This window comes from Oncorhynchus mykiss, chromosome 12 (assembly GCF_013265735.2).
Source record: "Oncorhynchus mykiss isolate Arlee chromosome 12, USDA_OmykA_1.1, whole genome shotgun sequence".
NCBI lineage: Eukaryota > Metazoa > Chordata > Actinopteri > Salmoniformes > Salmonidae > Oncorhynchus > Oncorhynchus mykiss.
Genome location: NC_048576.1, coordinates 57,814,054 through 57,839,179, shown reverse-complemented (window position 1 = coordinate 57,839,179; position 25,126 = coordinate 57,814,054). Strand labels below are relative to the sequence as shown.

The 25,126-nt window shown below is 43.2% G+C and overlaps 1 protein-coding gene across 1 annotated transcript in view; it reads right to left on the bottom strand.

The window, feature by feature from the left end:
• Positions 1–2,911: 2,911 nt before the first annotated feature.
• LOC110537840 (E3 ubiquitin-protein ligase RNF43) overlaps positions 2,912–25,126 on the bottom strand; it is a 174,430-nt gene continuing 152,215 nt past the window's right edge. The window contains exons 3-8 of the mRNA XM_021624258.2: positions 9,076–9,150; positions 8,763–8,897; positions 8,025–8,126; positions 6,722–6,995; positions 4,929–6,542; positions 2,912–4,609 (exon numbers count right to left, since the gene is read on the bottom strand). Of these exons, the coding sequence (XP_021479933.1) occupies positions 4,584–4,609; positions 4,929–6,542; positions 6,722–6,995; positions 8,025–8,126; positions 8,763–8,897; positions 9,076–9,150 (2,226 nt within the window). The 3' untranslated portion in view covers positions 2,912–4,583. The remainder of the gene's footprint in view (positions 4,610–4,928; positions 6,543–6,721; positions 6,996–8,024; positions 8,127–8,762; positions 8,898–9,075; positions 9,151–25,126) is intronic.

The following is a 25,126-nucleotide window of genomic DNA, read 5'->3' as shown; positions in this document are numbered from 1 at the left end:
CGTTGGCATAGTTATAATGCCTTGATTTGCCTTGCTTTCAGTTTTTACTGAAAAATATTGGTTGGTTGTGGATTCCAGTGCTGGTTGGTTGTGATTTAGCCATTTCAGCTAAGGCCAGGGAACTGTAGCCTGGAATCCAGACAGGTTTTGCAATGTTTCACTGTTGTTTCAAGGGAAACAATGGTGAGTGCAGTGTTCAGTCTGGTTTAACCAGGCTATATAGGACTGTTCTCTACACAAATATGCATAACAGAAACACAACCTGGAGTATTAGCAAGAGAAGCTGTCTCCAAAAAACATTAGAAACGAGGTATCGATATATATGGGGCTGTAATCCATGATTTTCAACTGTTTGACTGCATACGATTCCATTTTCAGATTTCTCTTGTTAGGTAAAACACATTTACTTGGGTTTAAGTTTGATGGAGGAGGAATAAAAGGCACAGGTTGATTGCATTCAAAACTGTGTTTCTTTGGTAAAATAACAAGAGCTTTAATGTATTAGGTAATTTGCTGATCTTATATCATAATAAACTTCAACCCATTGACAGGAAGTAGTGAATGCAGATCCCACAACTAACCCCTTTGAAAAGTGAATCAAGAAGGCACAATGAAGTAAATAGCATAGACAGACTTATCTCAATTACAAATTCAGAGTGTTACTAGATCAGACAAGGCTGTTTAAGTGCTTCCAGCTCTTTCGAAAATAGTCTGGGGATCAATAGGTTTATTCCATTAAAAACTAAGGCTCCATGTTTACTGTCTGTCTTAATGCAGTCTCCTTTCACATTTTCACTAAGAAATTAAATATATTGGGGGATATAACTACACACATTTCAAGACTTTTCTTTCTTCCAGGGTTTTTTTCTAGGATGTTTCACCTGGCTTCCATTTAAGTTAACTTAAGTTCATAAAAGGCCACAGCTTTGTTAAGTCAATGTTTGGTACACTGTGAAAAAAAAATATATATATGCTGATTCAACGTACAATTGTAAGGATACCAGCAGCGATAGGATTGTGAGTTTTCTCCATAAAATTCCAACCAAATTTTTGTTGTGAGTTTGCTCAATGCAATTTTGGTTGAGCAAACTCACAATCCTATTGAAGCTGGTTGCCTTATCATTGTACGTTGAATCAATATTTGTTTTTACAAGGTAGTGAATAATGTATGTTCCCAAAGTTGAATGAATTATGAATTATCATGACTTTCCTTCAGTTACATAGTCATTATGTACAGTGCATACGGATAGTATTCAGACCCCTTGACTTTTTGGATTACGACCCTTTGCCTGCCTTGACTTCCATTTTGCCTGCCCCTTGTACTATAATAAACTCTGAGACTCATACTATATGTATCCTGTGTCTGCATCTGGGTCTTAGCCTGAGCCCTGGTAGTACAAACTGGCCACAGACAAACAGAAAACGCAGGTATAAATACACAGGAGATAATGGGAACAAACAGGAGACACCAGGTGGGGGGTGGAGACAAGCACAAGGCAGGTGAAACAGATCAGGGTGTGACACCTCGAGTCTTCTTGGGTGTGACGCGACAAGCTTGGCACACCTGTATTTGGGGAGTTTCTCCCGTTCTTCTCTGCAGATCCTCTCAAGCTCTGTCAAGTTGGATGGGGAGCATCACTGCACAGCTATTTTCAGGTCTCTCCAGAGATTGGGTTCAAGTTCGGGCTCTGGCTGGGCCACTCAAGGACATTCAGAGACTTGTCCCGAAGCCATTCCTGCATTGTCTTGGCTGTGTGCTTAGGGTCATTGTCCTGTTGGAAGGTGAACCTTTGCAAGTCTGAGGTCCTTAGCGCTCAGGAGCAGGTTTTCATCAAGGATCTCTCTGTACTTTTCTCCGACTACTGAGTAGTCTCTCAGTCCCTGCCGCTGAAAAACATCCCACAGCATGATGCTGCCACCACCATGCTTCACCCTAGGGATGGTGCCAGGTTTCCTCCAGGCGGGACGCCTGGCATTCAGGACAAAGAGTTCAATCTTGATTTGATCAGACCAGACAAACTTGTTTCTCATGGTCTGAGAATCCTTTAGGTGCCTTTTGGCAAACTCCAAGCGGGTTGTCGTGTCTTTTATTGAGGAGTGGCTTCTGTCTGACCACTCTACCATAAAGGTCTGATTGGTGGATTGCTGCAGGAACTCTGGAGCTCTGTCAGAGTGACCATCGGGTTCTTGGTCACCTCCCTCACCAAGGTCCTTCTTCCCCGATTGCTCAGTTTGGCCAGCATTAGGAAGAGCCTTGGTTGTCCTAAACTTCTTCCATTTAAGAATGATGGAGGCGACTGTGTTCTTGGATGCCTTCAATGCTGCAGACCTTTTTTGGTAGCCTTCCCCAGATCTGTGCCTCGACACAATCCTGTCTACAGACAATCCCTTCGACTTCATGGCCTGTTTTTTTGCTCTGACATGCACTGTCAACTGTGGGACCTAATATAGACAGGTGTGTGCCTTTCCAAATCATGTCCAATCAATTGAATTTACCCCAGGTGGACTCCATTCAAGTTGTAGAAACATCTCAAGGATGATCAATGGAAACAGGATGCACCTGAGCTCAATTTTGAGTATTTTTTAAATTGGTATTTAACCTTTATTTAACTAGGCAAGTCAGTTAAGAAAAATTATAATTTTACAATGATGTCCTACACTGGACATACCCGGACGACGCTGGGCCAATTGTGCTCCCAATCACGGCCGGTTGTGATACAGCCTGAATTCGAACCAGGGTGTCTGTTGTGACTCCTCAAGCACTGAAATGCAGTGCCTTAGACCGCTGTGCCACTCACGAGCCCCCAGTCTCATAGCAAAGGGTCTGAATACTTATGTAAATTAGGTATTTCTGTTATTTTTAATATATTTGCAAACATTTCCAAACACCTGTGTTTGCTTTGTCATTATGGGGTATTATGTGTAGATTGATGAGGAACAATTGTTATTTAATCAATTTTAGAATAAGGCTGTAACGTAACAAAATGTGGAAAAAGTCAAGGGGTCTGAATACTTTCCGAATGCACTGTATACAATATTTTGCTGTAATGTTCCAAGATAAGAGCACCCTTGCTGAGCTTTAGCTGCTGGTATTTGGGAAATGGAAGAGAGAGATTGATTGGGTCATGTACTAGGACATTTGGTTAGAGGTCAGGGGTGAAGAGCAGGAGACATGGCGGATGTCCTTCCTGAGCTGAGCGAAGTTTCACTCACACTGTGTGATTTTCTGGAGGCAGACCTAACAGGGTTCAAATAGTATTTGAAATTGTTCACATACTTGGAGCATTTGCATATTTTAGCCTGACTGGAGTACATGCCAGATGGGTGGGGTTTGCACTTTTGGGATGATTACATTTGTCCCATTGAGCCAGGCAAGCTTAATCAAGCACGGCTACAGTATTTAAAAAATGTCAAATACAGTTTGAACCCAGGTCTGTCTGGTGGACCCCTCCCTCCTTCACTGGCCACAAAATCAGCACTCAGATCAAACATAATAAGTAACCACTGGCAACATGAGAAATGACATGAGCAAAACTAAAATAGCTTGTAATAATAACACATTTCAGTGAATCTGGTTCAAAATTACAGACTACATTTTTTTACCGAAACACAAAGCAAACAAAATGTGATGGAAGCAGCTGCCATTATTGAATTAACCAACACAAGTCCCCATGCTAGCCTCTAGTGACCTCTCAGGATGCACACTGCTTGTAAGGCCGGCTAAGAAAATAACTTTCCCCCCAATGGGGCAGGTTGCCCAGAGAGAAGCTTCTAGGCTCTTTTCTGTAGCTCTGAGTACCTTTGCGATACCAACGCCACTGGAACACATTTCTGAATCTGATTTGAGGCAGGCTGGAAAGCGCAAGAAACCTCCAACTGAGCATCTATGGGGGTAATGAGGGAAAGTCAAGTATTACTGAGTAGTACCTCATAATATAATCGATTAAGTGCTTAACTACTCAAGGAATTAGATATCCAATTTGTCCATGTGATTTCTACTGAGAGAAACAGTAGGGGAGTTTCGTACTGTGAATCAAGGCTTAAGTCCTGAGCAGTGAGAATTCCTAGCGGTCACTAAGGCAAACTGGGAACTTGTAATATCATGTCGGTATTTAATTCTTCGTGTAATTTACAAAACAAAACAACAAGGCAGAAGAGAATAAAACAAATGTCCCCTTTGTGAAGTAGGAGTTGTTTTCCCAGCATCTCCCAGTCAGTCTCCATCTTGAAACAAGTACACCACTTAGCGACAAGAAAAGTCTAAATCAAACACATTGACATACTTGAATTCAACAACGAATATGAGCAATTTCAGGTCTCTACTTGACTTGTGTTTTCATTGATTTGATGGTCAAAAGAAACAAATGTTCAAAATAATCATAATCTAACTAATTTTGATCTCTGTTGACAGATGTAACTCAGCACTGACTGGGGGATTCTGGGAAGTGTAGTTTGAATGCAGGTATTTCATGTGGAATTATTTTGAAGACTTGAGAAAGATGGCCGCCGATGGCGTGTTTGTCCATTCCGGCTCCTGTGTACGTAGCAGCGTGAGTTTGGGGATGCACCTCTCGAGTTAGTTATCACACACCGGACTCCTCCTCTGATCCTGGAGGGAGAGAAACAGACAATAGGTTTACTTACCACACACAGAGAGACACTCATATGACACACAGGATGACAGGAAGAATATCACAAATGGGCATATTTCTAAATGATCTTTCCTCGATTAATCGCATCTTCTCTCCTTGCCTTCTTTCCCAAAATGTAATTCAATTAAACTTCCCTTCAATTCGTCTGATTCGGCGGTGAGGAGACGCAAAGAATCGCGGAAAGAGCGATAGAGCCATACCACATTCAAGTTAGAATACGGGAGCAGCTGTTCACATCACATGTAGCTATAATATAAGGACTGATTGAACACCCACCCTGATTGTTGTGTAATGTTTGGCAGTATAAACAAAAGTCTGTGTTGCGGTCGTGCGCTGGGCTGTGGTGACCGTGGTGACGCCTGCTGCATGGGGGCGGGGGTCTGTCCATAGGGCCCCCCAGCCCTGGCCCCAGCAACTGGGGCTCAGAGTGGGCCTGCTGCACCCGCTTCTGCCACACTACATGGTGGGGCCCTCCACAGCAGGGCCAGTCCTCTAGGCCCCCTAGGGCCCCCATACCCCCAGAGTCCAGAATGAAAGGCACAGGCATGGGCAGGTCAGGCGGGGGGCAGCAGTAGCTGGGGCCCTGGCCGTAGTGAATGTGGATGCTACAGTCATCCTGCAGTTCCAGGCTCTGGTGGAAGAGCACCGAGGGGCCGTCGAGGACGCAGCCGCCGAGCCGGTCTGCCCTCCGGTGGGGGTGGCCTCCACGGCCGTGGTCCTGGTGACAGCAGGGGGCTGGGGCTGCTAAGGGTGCTGGTGCTACCAGGGCAGGAGGGGGGCCTGACGGGGGGCTGAGACTAAGCTCATGGTCCTGACCCTCTATCCCGTGGCCGTGGACCTCCTTACTGTCTGTGTGTTCTGCCTTAGGGCACTGACAGGGGCTGTGCTTCAGAGGGCACACTGGGAAGTCCTTGTCCAGAGCCGGGGGAGAACCAGTACCAGAGCCAATAGCAACAGCAGCACCCTGCTCCTCGTCTGACCCCCTGCCTGGCCCCTGTCCCTGGGCGTGCTCCCGCTCCCCGTCCTCTCCGTAGTGGTGGTGTCTGTGGCGGTGGTAGTGGACGTGGCTAAACACAGCCTGCGGCTGCTCCTCAGGGCTCCCTCGTCCTCTGTCTCTGTTCATCACTGAGTCCAGGGACCTTGGTCTCTGGGCCCCTGCCTCCATGCTGTCCCTGCGGCCTGTCCGTCCCAAACCCGGCCCGTAGTACACAAACGGATCATAGTCACTGCTCAGGGAGCTGCGGAACGTGGACCAGCTACCATACACACCCTGAAGGGACACGTCGGTACAGTTGAGCACCGAGTCACTGGATGAACCGTGACAGGGGCCAGAGCTGGAGTCACTGGCCGGCCCGTCTGCCAGGTAGCCACTGCGCTCCGTCCGGTAGCTCCCCCCAGAGCAGCTGCCTCCCTCGGCCCCCCGGCTATGGGCTCCCCCTTTGGAGGCGCGGGGAGCAAAGGAGGGGGTGTGGTGCAGCCTGGAACTGGAGTTGCTGCGCTGGGCAGGGCAGCCGGAGCGGTAGGCGTGGCAGGAGCGGTGGGACCCGGGGCCGTAGTGGGACCCCAGAGGGTGACCTGCCGTCCTGCAGCTACTCCCGGCCTTGTGAGGCCTCCCGGGGCCCTCTGTAGGGTGGATGTATCCACAGCCGGAGCCAAGAGGCCAGCTAGGGAGGAAGCGGAGGGTCTGGGGGTCCAGGGGTGGGGAGCTGCTGTAGTGGCTCAGGGAGGGGTAGGGGCCGGAGGGGCCACGGGGGTAGTGAGGCCTCATGGAGAAGGGGATGGGATGCTGGGGGAAGGCGTGTGGGTAGGGGTGGGGGTGCAGGAAACCCTGGCTGTGCTCGGGGGTCTGCTGCAGTCTGCTCCTCTGGGACTGACGTGACAGCTCTGTACCTGTGGAGCATAGGAATACATACAGTAAAGCAGACTACACACACACACACACAGTTTATAAAACTGGATTTTTTGTGGAAAAATGTACTTGTGCTCAAGAGTGGGTAAAGTAGTCTTGTGCTTCCCCCCATTCTAAGGCCTGTTGTAGGCGTCCCCTAGTGGTCATGCGATGTCATTACCCATGATGTTGTGCATGCAGAGAGGACAGGTGCGGTGCTGCAGCAACCAGGGGTCCACACACTCCTTATGGAACTCATGAGCACACGAGATGATCCTCAGGTCCTGTCCATCCAGGAACTCCTCCAGACAGATGGCACAGACGGGGCTGGAGTTGGAGCTGCTATTAGACCCCCAGCCCCCACGGTGGCGCTGTGAGCCCCCGCAGCCCTGAGAGCTGTACATTCGCGTCTCCAGACGACTGATGGCTCGCATGGTCTGCTGATGGACTGAGTCCTGTGGTCATAAAGGAAGAGGCCGTGTGGGACGGAGGTTAGAGAACTGGACTTCAGAACTGACTGAGATGTCTCAAAGTTCACATTTTGCTCCTCTCTGAGGGTTTTCTGGTGTATGTTCGAGCTGTATATACAGTGGACACTTTCTTTTGTGTTTGGTCGACAGTTAGAGTACAAGACCTGGTTGCATAAAACATTGTGAGTTAATTTTCCCCTTATCTTTTTGCTTCAAGTCTCCCTAACTTTAAGTCAGTTGCACAAAACATATTAAGGTGAATTTTCCCTTTAAATGAAGTGAAAAAGTTAAGGGTGCCCATGCGGTCCCTTAAGTGCTTAATTCAGTATGGATATCAACGTAAACAGTATTTGTGCAACGCAGTGCAGGGAGGCCACTCGGGAGGCCCTAGTCTTATTCTTTAACTTTGATTCTTGGGTGAGATGGAGAGGTGAATCCAACATGTTGCTTTCCTCTGCCCTGGTTTCAAAAGGAAAACATCCACCAGCCAACTACTTAGTTATACAATGTAAGGTGCACAACCCATGGCTACAAAGCTGTTGGTGAGCTATCTATCTAGCTACTCAAGGTTCACTTGACGTGATAGAAAGTAATAGCTGAGAAAAAAGTAACTAACATAAATGTGTTTATCTTCTGAATCAATTTGTTTCACCTGTCTTGAATGTAGAAATTCTATTTTGAGATCTCCCCCAAAAATCCATCTCTTTGATGAGATGTTCAGTCAGTGAATCAGGTCGTCTCCATAGTCACCAGAGACTCTTTCTGACATATGTTCCTTCAAACTACTGTAAAACCCTTAAATGATGCCGTTACCTAAGGAAAGGTTTGAGGGGCTCTCTGCAACACCCTTAAACAATTCCCTTAGGTAAGGGAAAATGATGCATTAAGGGAAACAGTAAGATGTTTTATGCAACCGGGCCCAGACCTAAACCACTTTAAGATGGCTGCATTTTGCAGAGAAGGCTTTTTTTTATTGAGACTTGTGTAAAGTGTATGTGTTGTTGACTGACTCACCCAGGTTCTGTTGGACTTGCATCGGTACCGGAAGGCAAAGATCAGAACGATGGCCAGAATAGCCAGGACTATAGTGAGCAAGATACCAACATCATAGTGGGGCTGGAAAGAGAGAGAAAGAGTGAATGTTATTACTATTTCATAGTAGAGATTGGGAGACTGTCACACCCTGACCATAGTTTGCTTTGTATGTTTCTGTTTTGTTTGGTCAGGGTGTGATCTGAGTGGGCATTCTATGTTGGATGTCTTGTTTGTCTGTTTCTGTGTTTGGGCCTGATATGGTTCTCAATCAGAGGCAGGTGTTAGTCATTGTCTCTGATTGGGAGCCATATTTAGGTAGCCTGTTTTGTGTTGGGTTTTGTGGGTGGTTGTCTCCTGTGTCAGTGTTTGTACCACACGGGACTGTTGCGGGTTTTCACGTTTCTTGGTTTGTAGTTTATTCATGTATAGTTTCTTTATTAAAGAACCATGAATTATAACCACGCTGCATTTTGGTCCGCCTCTCCTTCCCAGGAAGAATCCCGTTACAGAGACATGCATAGAGCGGACCTTTGAGGGAATGTAACGAACAACTTCCATTATGTGTCTCTTGATATGCATATATATAATAATAATAATAAATACAATACAAATATATGGCTATATAATAAATAGAAAACATGTATAAAAACATATATCATGTATTTATTATATAATAATAATATGTGATATTCGGCATGTGTGTATTTTGTTCCTTACCCATTTTGGGTCCTCTTTTTTGATGTCGATGCGGACTCTAGCCTCCTCGTTCTTGTTAACCAGTCCCATCAGCTCCTCAGCATCCTTAGCCTTCACCAGCACCACCGGAAGCGGCAGGGAGTCAGACTCATGCAGCTACACGTGTGTGTGTGTGTGTGTTGGGGGAAGACATAAAATGGATAGAGGAGGGGAAGACAGAAAATGAATCATTGATAAATCAGTAACACTAAAACAATTTTGTCTCTCTCGGTCAGGTCAGGCTATGCTACTTTATTGTCCTCTGCTCTCTCTGACGGTTTCCACCATTCCTCACCTCGAGAGCAGCGTCTTTGTCGTCGGTGACATCGAAGATGACAGCCTGAGCACCTCTCTCCAGTGCCAGGTGAGCCTGAGGGAGACGACACAGGAGAGATGACTGTTAACATAACATGTTGTTTTAAAGAGGAGAAAGAACGCGAGAGAGCGGGGAGGAAGAGAGAGAAAGGAGAGAAGGTAAAATAAAAAGCTCACAATTGGATCTCACAATAGAGTGCAAAACAAAACTCCCCTGTATTTCGAAGCAGTGTAGTAATCTTCTACTGTACATGGTTTGCATAGTCAAGACTACATGGCAGTCATACCCCACTGTCTCCAAATGCCAAACAAAGTCAAATTACAGCCCTTCTTCCTTACACAATCCCAACCTGGCTGGCTCTAGACAACCCACTACACACAGTATTATTGAATGGGAAAAGACTGTAGCCTGCACAGCACAAGCACTATTCTTAATGGAGTACACCTCTGCTTGACAGTGACACACATAATAACATTGTTAAGCCTGGACAAGACAGGAGATGGGGGAGTGAGAGAGATAAGAATCAATGAGAGTTGGAGGGAGAGAGGGATGGACAGAGAACACATGAGAAGAGGTGCCTGCAGCAGGGCACGTGGAGGGGTGGGGTAGAGAGAGAGCAATGAGAGGTGGTAACGTGGGCTGAGGGAGGACTGTATGCCATCTCCAGTTTCACACCAAAACAAACATGGCAGCAGAGCAGCAGGGCTGGGGAACCTGGAAGCAGAGAGTACACTACTGCCCACTAGGCACAAATGAGTTGTTGTTTCAACGTAAGCATGTGGCATGGAATCTACGTGGAAAAGACATTGGATTTGTAATCACTGTTGTTTTGAGGGTGAGATTTCAACCACAGGATTATGTCATCATTGTAACCAATTTTCAACATAGGCAAACCTTGTATCAAATATGTTACATTTGTACCTTTGAACAACGTCAGATCTTCAACGTTATATTCACTATCAGAAGAAAAAATAAATAGGCTGGGCAGCACCTCCTACTGGAGAGTTGATGTACAACTATTAATTTAGTCTCCCATCAAGGGTTTTAACCAGACCCAACCCAGCTTTTATATTTGTCACTGACTACTCCCGATGTGCTATCGTGAGAATAACTATTGAGAGTTCTAAATATATTCACTATTGCCATCGAAGTCAATCCAAAGGGTAGAGCAAATGAAATGTAACCATACTTTACAAATCGTATTTCATCGATGATACTATTTAGGCCTATATAGCGTTTTCAAAGTCATCAACAGCTATTGTTTCAATTCAACCCACGATTCAACTAAAAACAGACAATACATTCAAGGACTAGGGTTTCAAGCTTTGGTTGATTTCAAATGTAATCTTCAAGATAATCAATAATATGTAGGATTCACGTCTCAATCTCAACCAAAAATCTAAGTTAAAGAATAGGACTAAATCCAATCAAACTTAATTTAAAGTGCATTTAAAGTTTGATTAGATTTAGTCCTATTCTTTAAGTTTAGATTTTTGGTTGAGATGGAGACGTGAATCCAACATCTCAGTAATGAATTTGTAGACAAACTGGATATTAAATTGTGTTTGACTGTCAACACAACCAAATATCAACATTTGAAGGAGATCTTCTGCTTAGCTAGTCCCATCTGTGTATCTGTTGAGACACTGACTTAGTCTGGCTTAATTCCAGTTTTTCTACAAATTAGTAATTAGTCATTTGGAATGGTGGATTCACGTATTCATCTCAATCAAACATCTAAGTTAAAGAATTGGACCAAATTAAATCAAACATTAAATAAAGGTTGATTTGATCTTATTCTTTTTTTCCTCTCGATTTTGTCTCATTGCTGCAACTCCCCAACAGGTTTGGGAGAGGCAAAAGTCGAGTCATGTGCCCTCCAAAACATGACCCGTCAAACCACACTCCTTAACCTGGAAGTCAGCTGCACCCACGTGTTGGAGGAAACACTGTTCGATTGACAACTGTAGTCAGCCTGCAGGCACCCAGTTCAATTGTGGAATTGTTTTCCTTCTTAATGCATTTGAGCCAATCAGTTGTGTTGTGACAAGGTATACAGAAGATAGCACTATTTGGTAAAAGACCAAGTCCATATTACGGCAAGTACAGCTCAAATAAGCAAAGAGAAACGATAGTCCATCATTACTTAGAGACATGAAGGACAGTCAATATTCTTCTGGTTCTGGTTATAAATGGTTGAAAGCGCAGTGATAACACATTCAGATGACAACGAAACCCCCAAATCTGACATTGTTTTAACATTGGAATTTGGTTACGCTTTTAGATGGTTGAAAGCATCAACTTCTGTCTGTCTTTTTGAGTGGGTGAATAAAGAGTGAAATCTCGTTGATCAATGTCTCAACCAAACATTTTCATGTTGAAATGACGTGGTATGTCCAGTGGGTGGAAACCGGAGGACAGAACATACACTATGGCACAACTGACCCAGCACCTCCTGTATCTTAGAGCCTAACCGATATCTTTTTTGGGGTCCGATACTGATTCCGATTTTTGGGGGTCAAAACTTTCCGTACCGATATATCTGCCAATGTACTGTTTTACAGTGGGGAAATTAAAACGTGTAATTTTTCCCCAAACAGAATTCTCATAAATTGGGGCGGCAGGTAGCCCAGTGATTAAGTGTTGGACCAGTAACCGAAAGGTCGCTGGTTTGAATTCCCAAGCCAACTTGGTGTAAAATCTGTCTATGTTCACTTGAGCAAGGCAATTAACCTTAACCGCTCTGGATAAGTGTCTGCCAAATGAATAAAATGTAAAATTGCCATCCAAAAGAGCAATTGTCCAATAACTATGCTTCAAATGTTGATTTCATACATCGTGACAATAATGACATCATGAGAATGGCCCCATTCCCTTTTTTCATCCTATTTATTAGGATGAACCGATATGAACCGATATTTGTATCTATCCCTAGCCTTTTCTATCCCTAGCCTGTATATATCCCTAGCCTTTTCCCTTTCTAAAGAGCTCATATGGGCCCTGTCCTGAAAGGTTCTATGAGGTTTGCATTATGTTATGTTTACATACAAATTCCCCAATGTTGGGAAAATATAGCTTTCTGAATAAGAATAAGGTGGTGTACTCTACAATAACCAAAGGCATTTTAAGAGTGTCCCTGAATAAATCATTGAGATCAACCTTTTCATCAGTGTCTCAACACATGCTGTGAAGAGGGTTGCGTTCCTGGTTGAATGACTGAATGGCTGCCAATGTCTTTAATGAAGTGGAGCCGCAAGCTGAAACAACTGATCATCCAGGTCAAACACAACACTAAACAATGTCTAGCAGGTTAAAATCAGCCCCAGGTGGCAGAGCCAAGAGGTAAACACACACACACACACGCACGCACGCACACACACACACAGCACAAATCCAGGTGAAGACATCACTCAGCTAAACCATTTATCACAAGTTAATGAAAAAAAAACAGTTAGAGGAACGGCTCCATTGAACTCCGATCACTTTTTAACACTTCAAAAAACCAAAAGGGAAAGTTAATACATGACTAGAAAAATAGTTAATACATGACTAGAAATACACTCATTTCATTTGACTGTATACACAAACTGTCAAGAGCTAGAGGTGCACCCCTCCTTCCCCTGTTTTCTGAGTGGGTATTGTTACATGTAAAAGCTATTGAGTACCGTACAGATGCCGCATCTAAACTTGATCATCATGTTGATGCATGGATTTTCTTGCACAGCAGGATTTGCAAACTTAAAGTGTATTCAAGGTTTAAAAAGGCTTCTAAAGTTTGTAATTTGTAATTTCAGACTTGATTTTGCCCTAACAAAACATTTATCAACCCTTACAAAAAATGTCCATTAATTATAATCCACATAATATTTCACATTTCCTGTTCCCGCAGGATTATTTGTCTGCTGTGAGAAACTAGTTCAAATTAAGATAAGGCATCTGTCTGTCTGTGTGTGTGCGTGCGTGTATTATGAGTGTCAATGTGGGAAAGTGGGGCATACTGCATATTCTAATGGTCCAGTATTCCTCTACCTCGAGCCACTCAGATGACTAGGGTTGGGATCAAAGTTCAGTGTCAACAGTCATAAGAAGGTCAGATAGAAAATGAACATGTACATGTATCCCTTTGTTGTAACGTCCAATGCTTGTCTACTTGCCCAAGTCAACAACCTCCAACCCATAATTTCATTAGGCCTGTAATTGTAGTACGCAGCATGAGACTAAATGGGGCGCAGCGACATGAGTAAGAAGAAGTAGAGCTTCAACATGTGGGAATCTGCTTTACCTGGAGTTCAAGAGTTCTCTACCAAGCAAGAAGCACATGTCTTCTAATCGAGGTAATAAATGGAGAAAAAACTATACTTGTGGTATGGTACTGAGGACAAGCACACACACAACGACACACACACAACGACACAGACACACACACACACACTCTCTCCCTACTAAATACATTTAAATGGCCTCGACCACAGAGCTGCAAGACTACTCCACTAAAGAACCGCAGTAGCCATTTCAGGAATACATCATAATATTCTATTATGTCATTATAGTATCACAATGTGGACCGGTGGCAGTGGTCAAATGCTGGCTAATAATCCCATAGGTTTCTGTGAAGCCACAAAGCCGGAAAGGAAACAAACTCAAATAACAGAAAGAACTCATGCTATGACATGATTCTTGGAATTATATTAAACGTTTATTTATTCTTTTACAATCCCTTTAACAAATTAAAACTAAATGCAGACTAAAACAAGGCAATGAGAGCCAAAATGTATGTGGAAACATTCCTGTTTTGTTATGGTCGGAGGAACAGTACTGTAACAGCCAGCTTTGTGGTTAGCAAACATCCATCTTAGTGTTTCAACAACATGATAGGACAGATTTGATCGGTAGATAGAAAGCACCTCCACTTGGCGTTTGAGCCAAAAACAAACTCTCCACTTGTGCCATCATGACAGATTTAACTTCATACAAATGTCATCAATTAAAGTCTGACAAAACCAGAGCTAGCTGTGTCAAAGGTATTATAGACATATTCATTCTGTACTATTCCTACAGAGTACAATTTACATTTTGACGTTTTTGTCATATAGCAGGCACTCTTATCCAGAGTAGACTTGGGCGGTATACCGTATATACCCTATACCAGGGTATTTGGAAATAGCCACGGGATGGTTTTTCCAATACTGCCAATACCGTTGAAACTATTTCTTTGAAGTTTATCAATACATTTTAATATTTGTAGCTACTTTTTAAGTACACGGAACAAAATCATCAATGCGACACGCAACAATTTCAATTATTTTACTGAGTTACAGTTTACATAAGAAAATCAGTCAATTTAGGGCCTAATTTATTTATTTAAATTGACTGATTTTTTTATGTAAACTGTAACTCAGTAAAATAAATGAAATTGTTGTGTGTTGCATTGATGATTTTGTTCTGTGTACTTAAAAAGTAGCTACAAATATTTATTTATTTAAATTGACTTTAATTGATGACATTTGTATGAAGTTAAATCTGTCATGATGGCACAAGTGGAGAGTTTGTTTTTGGCTCAAACGCCAAGCCTAGGTGCTTTCTATCTACCGATCAATGGATTTCACATGACTGGGAATATAGATATGCATCTGTTGGTCACAGATACCTTAAATAAAAAAAGGTAGGGGCGTGAATCAGAAAACTAGGCAGTATCTGGTGTGACCACCATTTACTTCAAGCAGCGCGACACATCTCCTTCGAATAGAGTTGATCAGGCGGTTGATTGTTGCCTGTGGAATGTTGTCCCACTCCTCTTTAATGGCTGTGCGAAGTTGCTGGATATTAGCGGAAACTGGAACATGTCGTACATGTCTATCTAGAGCATCCCGAACTTGCTCTGGTGAGCATGCAGACCATGGAAGATCCTTGCGACATGGGGCCGTGCATTATCATGCTGAAACATTTTTATTTTGTTATTTCACCTTTATTTAACCAGGTAGGCAAGTGGAGAACAAGTTCTCATTTACAATTGCGACCTGGCCAAGATAAAGCAAAGCAGTTCGACACATACAACGACACAGAGTTACACATGGAGTAAACCAAACATACAGTCAATAATACAGTATAAACAAGTCTATATACGATGTGAGTAAATGAGGTGAAATAAGGGAGGTAAAGGCATTCTAAAAAAATTGTTAAATAAATAAATAAAATAAATTCAGTAGGGAAACAGGTAGTTGTTTGGGCTAAATTATAGGTGGGCTATGTACATGTGCAGTAATCTGTGAGCTGCTGACAGTTGGTGCTTAAAGTTAGTGAGGGAGATAAGTGTTTCCAGTTTCAGAGATTTTTGTAGTTCATTCCAGTCATTGGCAGCAGAGAACTGGAAGGAGAGGCGGCCAAAGAAATAATTGGTTTTGGGGGTGACTAGAGAGATATACCTGCTGGAGCGCGTGCTACAGGTGGGTGATGCTATGTTGACCAGCGAGCTGAGATAAGGGGGGACTTTACCTAGCAGGGTCTTAGAGCAGGGTCTGTAGATGACATGGAGCCAGTGGGTTTGGCGACGAGTATGAAGCGAGGGCCAGCCAACGAGAGCATACAGGTCGCAATGGTGGGTAGTATATGGGGCTTTGGTGACAAAACGGATTGCACTGTGATAGACTGCATCCAATTGGTTGAGTAGGGTATTGGAAGCTATTTTGTAAATGACATCGCCAAAGTCGAGGATTGGTAGGATGGTCAGTTTTACAAGGGTATGTTTGGCAGCATGAGTGAAGGATGCTTTGTTGCAAAATAGGAAGCCAATTCTAGATTTAACTTTGGATTGGAGAAGTTTGATGTGGGTCTGGAAGGAGAATTTACAGTCTAACCAGACACCTAGGTATTTGTAGTTGTCCACGTATTCTAAGTCAGAGCCGTCCAGAGTGGTGATGTTGGGCAGGCGGGCAGGTGCTGGCAGCGATCAGTTGAAGAGCATGCATTTAGTTTTACTTGTATTTAAGAGCAATTGGAGGCCACGGAAGGAGAGTTGTATGGCATTGAAACTTGCCTGGAGGGTTGTTAACACAGTGTCCAAAGAAGGGCCAGAAGTATACAGAATGGTGTCGTCTGCGTAGAGGTGGATCAGAGACTCACCAGCAGCAAGAGCGACATCATTGATGTATACAGAGAAGAGAGTTGGTCCAATAATTGAACCCTGTGGCACCCCCATAGAGACTGCCAGAGGCCTGGACAGCAGACCCTCCGATTTGACACACTGAACTCTATCAGAGAAGTAGTTGGTGAACCAGGCGAGGCAATCATTTGAGAAACCAAGGCTGTCGAGTCTGCCGATGAGGATGTGGTGATTGACAGAGTCGAAAGCCTTGGCCAGATCAATGAATACGGCTGCACAGTAATGTTTCTTATCGATGGCGGTTAAGATATCGTTTAGGACCTTGAGCGTGGCTGAGGTGCACCCATGACCAGCTCTGAAACCAGATTGCATAGCAGAGAAGGTATGGTGAGATTCGAAATGGTCGGTAATCTGTTTGTTGACTTGGCTTTCGAATACCTTAGAAAGGCAGGGTAGGATAGATATAGGTATGTAGCAGTTTGGGTCAAGAGTGTGGGCAAGTTGGTTAGGATGATATCTATGAGGGTGCCCGTGTTTAAGGCTTTGGGGAGGTACCTGGTAGGTTCATTGATAATTTGTGTGAGATTGAGGGCATCAAGCTTAGATTGTAGGATGGCTGGGGTGTTAAGCATGTTCCAGTTTAGGTCGCCTAGCAGCACGAGCTCTGAAGATAGATGGGGGGGCAATCAGTTCACATATGGTGTCCAGAGCACAGCTGGGGGCAGAGGGTGGTCTATAGCAGGCGGCAACAGTGAGAGACTTGTTTTTAGAGAGGTGGATTTTTAAAAGTAGAAGTTAAAATTGTTTGGGTACAGACCTGGATAGTAGGACAGAACTCTGCAGGCTATCTTTGCAGTAGATTGCAACACCGCCCCCTTTGGCAGTTCTATCTTGTCTGAAAATGTTGTAGTTTGGGATGAAAATTTCAGAATTTTTGGTGGTCTTCCTAAGCCAGGATTCAGACACAGCTAGAACATCCGGGTTGGCAGAGTGTGCTAAAGCAGTGAATAAAACAAACTTAGGGAGGAGGCTTCTAATGTTAACATGCATGAAACCAAGGTTATTACGGTTACAGAAGTCATCAAAAGAGAGCGCCTGGGGAATAGGAGTGGAGCTAGGCACTGCAGGGCCTGGATTCATCGCCAGAGGAACAGAGGAGGAGTAGGATAAGGGTACGGCTAAAAGCAATACGAATTGGTCGTCTAGAACGTCTGGAACAGAGAGTAAAAGGAGGTTTCTGGGGGCGATAAAATAGCTTCAAGGTATAATGTACAGACAAAGGTATGGTAGGATGTGAATACAGTGGAGGTAAGTGATGATGAGAGAGATATTGTCTCTAGAAACATAATTGAGACCAGGAGATGTCATTGCATGTGTGGGTGGTGGAACTAATAGGTTGGATAAGGTATAGTGAGCAGGACTAGAGTCTCTACAGTGAAATAAGCCAATAAACACTAACCAGAACAGCAATGGACAAGGCATATTGACATTAAGGAGAGGCATGCTTAGTTGAGTGATCAAAAGGGTCCAGTGAGTAGTGAGGTTGGTTGGGGTCACGGCGATTCAGACAGCTAGCCGGGCCATCGGTAGCAAGCTAGCATAGGATGGAGGTCTGTTTTTAGCCACCTCGTGCGTTTCCGTCGGTAGGATTAGTGGGGTTCCGTGTGGTAGAGGGGATCAATCCAATTCGCAAAAAAAACAATAATAGAGGCCCAAGAGATTTAAAAAAAAAAAATAATAATAATAATAAAGAAAAGACATAAAAAAATAAGAATAAATAAATAAATAAAATAAATAAAAATAAATTGTCCGATAGGTCTATTCAGATAGCAGGCGATAAGACAGCTAACGATTAGCGGACCGCAGGTGGGCGTTCAGGTAACGTCGCGACGGAGGAGCCAGCCGGATAACTCCCTCGGGCAGATAACGTCGGTAGTCCAGTTGTGAAGGCCCGGTGGGGCTCCGCGTTGGCAGTAAAACGGGTCCGGATAGGTGATTGTAGCCCAGGAGTGACTGATGGAACTCTTCAGCTGGCTAGCTCCGGAATAATTGATGTTTGCTCCGCAATCGACATAAGCCGATAGTCACACGGATAGCAGCTAGCTAGCTGCGAGATCCAGGTATAAATGTCCAGAGTTAGCGGTAGAAATCCGGGGACATGGAGAGAAAAATAGGTCCGGTATGTTCCGGTTCGAGCCGCGCCGTACAAAACTGGCGATAGATTTTCGAGCTAAAGGATAGCTGATGACCACAAACTGTGGTTAGCTGAATACTAACGATTAGCCAGTAAAGAAGCTAACTAGCTTCTGATTAGCTTCTGGTTAGCTTCTGGCTAGCTTCTGGATTAGCTTCTGAATTAGCTTCTGGATTAGTTTCTATGGAGGATTACAGATTTGAGGTAAATAATACTTTCTTTTTTTTAAATATAAATTGGTGAGGAGAGTTGCAGGAGAGTGTTTTGAAGATGAGTTTATGGAAAAAAAATATAGATAAAAAAATATATAAAAATGTATGCGAAGAAAGTTGTAAATATATATATATAAAATGCAGTTGTGTTTGTTGTCTGTAGCTTATGCCTGCCCATACCATAACCCCACCACCTCTATGGGGCACTCTATTCACAACGTTGACATCAGAAAACAGTTGAAACCGTGATTCATCTGAGAAGAGCACACTTTTCCAGCATGCCAGTCGGTTACAATGCCAAACTGCAGTCAGGTCAAGACCCTTGTGAGAACAACCACCACATAGATGAGCTTCCCTGAGACGGTTTATGAAATTATGTGCAGAAATTCTTCAGTTGTGCAAACTCACAGTTTCATCAGCTGTCCGAGTGACTGGTCTCCGACAATCCCGCAGGTGAAGAAGCCGGATGTGGACATCCTGGTCTGGCATGGTCTGAGGTCGTGAAGCTGGTTGTATGTACTGACAAATTCTCTAAAATGTCATTGGAGGCGGCTTATGGTAGAGAAATTAACATTCAGATCTCTGGCAAAAGCTTTGGTGGACATTCCTGCAGTCAGTATGTCAATTGCACGCTCCCTCAGAAATTGAAACATCTGTGGCATTGTGTTGTGTGACAAAACTGCACATTTAAGAGTGGCTTTTTATTGCCCCCAGCTCAAGGTGTAGCTGTGTAATGATCATGCTGTTTAATCAGCTTCCTGGTATGCCATACCTGTCAGGTGTATGGATTATCTTGGCGAGAAATGCTCGCTAACAGGGATATAAACCAATTTGTGCACAACATTTGAAAGAAATAAGCTTTTTGTGCGTATGGAACATTTCTGGGATCTTTTATTTCAGGTCAGGAAACATGTGACCAACAGTTTACATGTTGCGTTTATATTTGTGTTTAGTGTAAATATCTGCACTCAACTTATGCAATAAGTTAGGAGATAAAGAAGATCGCTTTCTTAATTTCACCTATCACATTATTTTACATTATGAAGCTTACAGTAGTTCCCCAGAACAGTTGAGGCAGTCACGTGTTTGTTTGTAAATAGCACAGAGAAAGCGGTCGCAGGTGAGTCCATCTGTGTATTGACAGGGGTAGCGTTTTATATTCAAAGTCAACAATGTTTTTTTTTATTCAATAGTGTGATCAGGGACGTGCAACTATAGTTTTTCTTCACAGAAAATACATTAGTGCCACACATTTGTCAGAAATCAGCTTCATTTTAATCAGATGACAACAGAAGTGCAACGCTATTTGGCTGGCAGCCACATAAGTAAATTAGTTTTACAAGAAGAAGAGAAAAGTAGGCTGGCTTCACCGACCGAGAAAGTACCACAGAAAAGCAGCTACACATCAGTCAGAGCATCTAGTGATAGAATGCCCATTCGTGAATTCTCATCCGAGCGGAAAAGTGCAACTGAAGCACAAAATTACTCTGATGCCGAAATAGACGCCCAGTGGGCTTTTTTGCAGGGTTTTTTTGGTGCCTCCTTGTGTACTAAACTGGTAATAACATAAATCTCGGGCTGAGAAAAGGACTGTATGACGATATGAAAATCTGGATACCACCCAACCCTAATCCAGAGCAATTTACAGGGGTAGCAGGTAGCCTAGTGGTTAGAGCATTGGGCCAGTAACCGAAAGGTTGCTGGATCGAATACCCGAGCTGACAAGGTAAATAAAAAATAAATCTGTTGTTCTGCCCTGAACAAGGCAGGTAGGCTGCCCAGGTAGGCTGTCACTGTAAATATAAATTAAACTAAGTTAGGTAAAAAAAAACACAGTGCCTTGACTTTTTCCACAGTTTGCTGTGTTACAAAAGTGGTAATAAAATGGATTTAATTGTATTTTTTTTTGTCAACGATCGACACAAAATACTCTGTAATGATAAAGTGGAAGAAAATTATAACATCAATATTTCTTGATTAGAAAAGTATTCAACCTCCTGAGTCAATACATGATAGAATCACTTTAGCAGCTATTATAGCTGTGAGTCTTTCTGGGTAAGTCTCTAAGAACTTTGCACACCTGGATTGTACAATATCTGTCCATTATTCAAACAACTCTGTGAAGTTGGTTGTTGATCATTGCTAGGTAGCCATTGTCAAGTCCTGCCATTGATTTTCAAGCAGATTTAATTTCGAACTGCAACTAGGCCATTCAGAAACCTTTGCAGAGGGTTTGAAACCTTTGAAACCATTGCAGAGGGTTTGAGGGAAACTAGAAAAAGAGAAGGAAGAGAGAGAGAAGGAGAGAGATCCTGAAAGCATTAAAATGGGTAATGACATGGTCCAGTGAGTAGTGAGCTGGGTCTACAGGCCTACAGATCTGAGTTAGCAGGGTGGAAGTCTCCCTCTCTCTGTCTTCTGTCAGACAGACCAGACACCAGGTAGGCAGGCAGGCAGCTGAAGTGAAACAGTGAAAGTGAAGAGTATAGGCTACACCAGCATTATAACATGTGGCAGGCAGGTGGTTGTTTGGTTTAGAACATTGAAGGAAGTTAAAGGTACAATATATAAGAATTTTTCATTAAAATAACTCTAAATGGTCCTAATAAAGTGGCAAGGATCAGAGAGTGTAATGTTATGAAGATTAGATAACTTCAGACCCCAGTGTTGCACCTGTAGCAGCAGCTGAAATATCACTGGGTTCGATTTGCTTGCAAATCTGGCCTGCGCGCTCTGAGAGGGATGCAATAGGTAAGAGGCGTGACCATTTATCTCTCTGAGGACACCATTACAAATCAAGTAAACATGGTGGACCTAATGCGAAAATATTTGCTACCCTAAAGAGAACGTATTTGATACCTAGGAGGGATATGCTTTCAACAGCAGACTGACAGAAAAATATCTGCTAAAAAAAGTTGTGGAAAGACCAGGGTGATCGGACGGAGAGGATAGCAGCTTATTCGGGAATTGAAGGACCGTAATGCCTTCATCTGCAGCCATTTTCCAGGAGAGGTTAAAGTGGAGACAATAACACACACACACACACAAACACACACAGGCAGGCAGACTGAACCCCACCATATAAAGCAGCGTTGCTCCAAAATGCATTGACCGGTTTAAATTAGCATGAAAGCAATAGGAAAACACTGCAGGCACCTCTGCGTGTAAGATACATCTGACAGTGTCCAATATTCTTAAAATATCGCCAAATAAATTATAACAGAAACAATGTTATTATGTGTGTATGAAACCGATATGACAGTACAGTAGTATTATTTTTCTAATCTTAATTTGAAGGACCGTAATGCACTCAGCTTGTAAACTAAACTCAAACTCAAAACTTGGCTAACGTTGGCTCTGCTTGAAATCATACTTTTAAAAAAAGGCCCGATGGAGCTCATTGCCTCCTTTAATCATGCAGAGACAGGCAGCATGAAGGTCTCATCATTGATTTTACTGGAAAGGGGAGAAATTGTGCTTTACAATGGTGTTCATATTACAGTTGACCTGGAAGTATTACATTTTTGGGACGCTAAAATAAGGTAAATTGTACGTTACGGCGCGATATACAGAAGTGCGTTAGCTTACAGGATCTTGTTTCATCTCTAGTGACATTGTTGTCCTGGCTGGAAGACGGTTCAGTGAATGGGCAAGTCCGAAGTAAGTCAATAGGGCTAACTGGATAGCTACCTATGAAAAATGTAAATCTACCTTACATAACACTAGTTTGAGGTCATTTTGCCTGTTTAGCTAGCTGGCTAGCTGGATTTTTACAATTCACATATTTAGCTGATAATTTTGGAGTAAAATGTTTGCTTTGTGTATATCTTGGAAGACAGTGACTGGGGGTAATAGATGAGGTAATAAAGTAGGGGGTGCTTCTCAAATGTATTGTTTTATGCATTCTCCACACTCTCGTCCTCACAAGAACGTACTCAAGAGAACGTGGTCGGAGAATGCACTTGGATGAGAGTGTGGAGCATGGTAGTATGCATATTGAGAAACACCCCGTGTGTTGGATGTATTTGATATAATTCCACTCATTCTGCTCTTGCCATTACCACGAGCCCATCCTCCCCAACCTCCTGTGGACAAAGGGTATAGGCATTCAAGAATAAAGAACTGTATGTACATCTCAGACCTCCAAAGAGATATTTTGGGGGAGCAAGGTACATCTGATCAGGGGATGCGAAGAAGAAGAACTAGCAACTGCCACATTGTATAACATAAACGTCACTCAGATAGGATGGCAAGACTGTAATGTTACTGCTACCACAGGAAATATGTAAATGGTTGGATACTAGGATGTTGAGTTGTGGGGTGGTGGGGTTTGATGATCCATTGTTGTGTCTCTGTATACATTTGAATATAAACTAAACCATTGATTTGCCTGTCTTCTTCATGCAATGGTTTTTTATGCAATAGAGCCCCATATGTATAGTAATGAAGTGAACACTTGTAATTTCCTAAATAGTTTTCATTGCGAAAGTATGAACATTTCTGCTATTAGCTGGTTTCACGTAATATAATATAATATATTTCTATATTTGTTTCAAATGCAAGTTGACGTTTGTGCTTTAGATTAGCCAACATCTGTGTCATGTCAAAATGCACTTCTTGAACCAATGACAGAAACAGCTGATCGAGGCATGGGACAGCCCAGGCTTCTGCAATTGAAATGAGTTTTGACCAAAGCTATAAACTATCTTTGGTTTACTAGCTAATGTGCGTGAGCTGTTGTAAATGTACATTATCGAACTAAGCATTTAGTTGTGTACTGCAGTGGATGAGGAGCTTGTTGCTTGCGCTATTGTTTACATGACTATACAACTCATAGCAAAAAATATTCTACTGTAGAAATACATGTTTTTTTTGTCACTGCTATCAACTTGCTCCACGAGAGTCCAAACATTTTCTTTCGTGAACATCAATGGTGAGTCCAATTGTGTGCAGGCACTCCGTCGGGCAGGCCGTCAGTCTAGCACGCTCATAGAGCACGGGGCACGAGATAAATTGTGTTCAAGTGCAGGCATACAATAAATTCTCACTGTCACTGGCGTCAACGTTGTGCCCAAAACTCTAACACTACAAATTCTACATTTAATGGGCATAACTTCTATAATTAATTAATTCCTGAATTAAATCTTAAGTGGACCCTGTGTATTTGAATTGCAATCCTCATGGTAGTAACAAATTGTATTAACTTTACACTTCGGACTAGACTGATTCTCTGACCTGCTGACGTAATAAGTGTGTGTGCACATACTGTATGTGAGTCTCTGTCTATACTGTGTGTGTGTGTGCGCGAGTGTTTGTGAGCACAGGGTGCTTGGTGCTTGCCGCTGGCTGTAGGCAGCCGAGCTGGTTGGAGGAGGAAAGGGCGTTGCACCACTTGGTATCCATTACTCACAGGGCTGCTTTGATGTGGGGCTGGGGGGGAGTGGCGTGTCAGGGCAGGTAGATGCTACGCTCTCAGGAGTGCCCCGACTAGCCAAAGGGGATGGGACTGAATCATAGACTGAACCACCTCTTTCAACTCTCTCCTATTCCTACTCCCTAAAACCCCTTCCTCTCTACCCCCGACACACGAATACCCCCTTCAAACCTCGTTAACCCCTCCTCTACCTTCTCTCACCCCTCTCCAACAACCCAGATACACACTCATTGCCAGGGATCTCACAATACTATATTATCACAATACTTCGGTGCCGATATGTATTGCAATTCTCACGACTCTATATGTATTGCGATTCGATACTGCGATTTTACTTCAATTTGAGGTTCCAAACATATTGCTCACTACTTCTGCTGCAGAGAGACAAGAGAGAGCATGAGAAAACGAGTTTTGGTTCACTATTTCAAAAGAAGATGTGGATGAACAAGCTATAGGATGAAAAATACTGTAGTTTTGGCGCAGATACCAGCCGACTAGCCCTATCTAACACTACCTACAGTAGCAAAAATAATACAAAATAATAATACTTTTTTTAAAAACATACAAATCGATACTTGGAGTCAAATATGGATATAATATAGTCCAAAAATAATATTGCGATATGTAACTGTATCGATATCCCTGTGAGCTGAGCTGCAGGTACAGTATGTACAGGTAACTACCAAAATAAAGGAAACACCAACATAGTGTCTTAATAGGGCGTTGGGCCACCAGGATCTGCCAGAACAGCTTCAATGTGCCTTGGCATAGATTCTACAAGTGTCTGCAACTCTATTAGACCCTTCTTCCACGAGAAATTCCATTGTTTGGTCTTTTGTTGATGGTGGTGGAAAACGCTGTCTCAGGCACAGCTCCAGAATCTCCCATAAGTGTTCAATTGGGTTGAGATCTGGTGAATGAGACACACGCGCACCTACCAACCCACCCTTTAAACCCCCCATGCTCCTTTGAGACCCCTCTTCAAAGTCATTGAGATCTCTTCTAGCTATGGTAGCCAAAATTATACAGCAACTGGGCATTTTTATACATGACCCTAAGCATGATGGGATATTAATAGTGTCACAACTCCC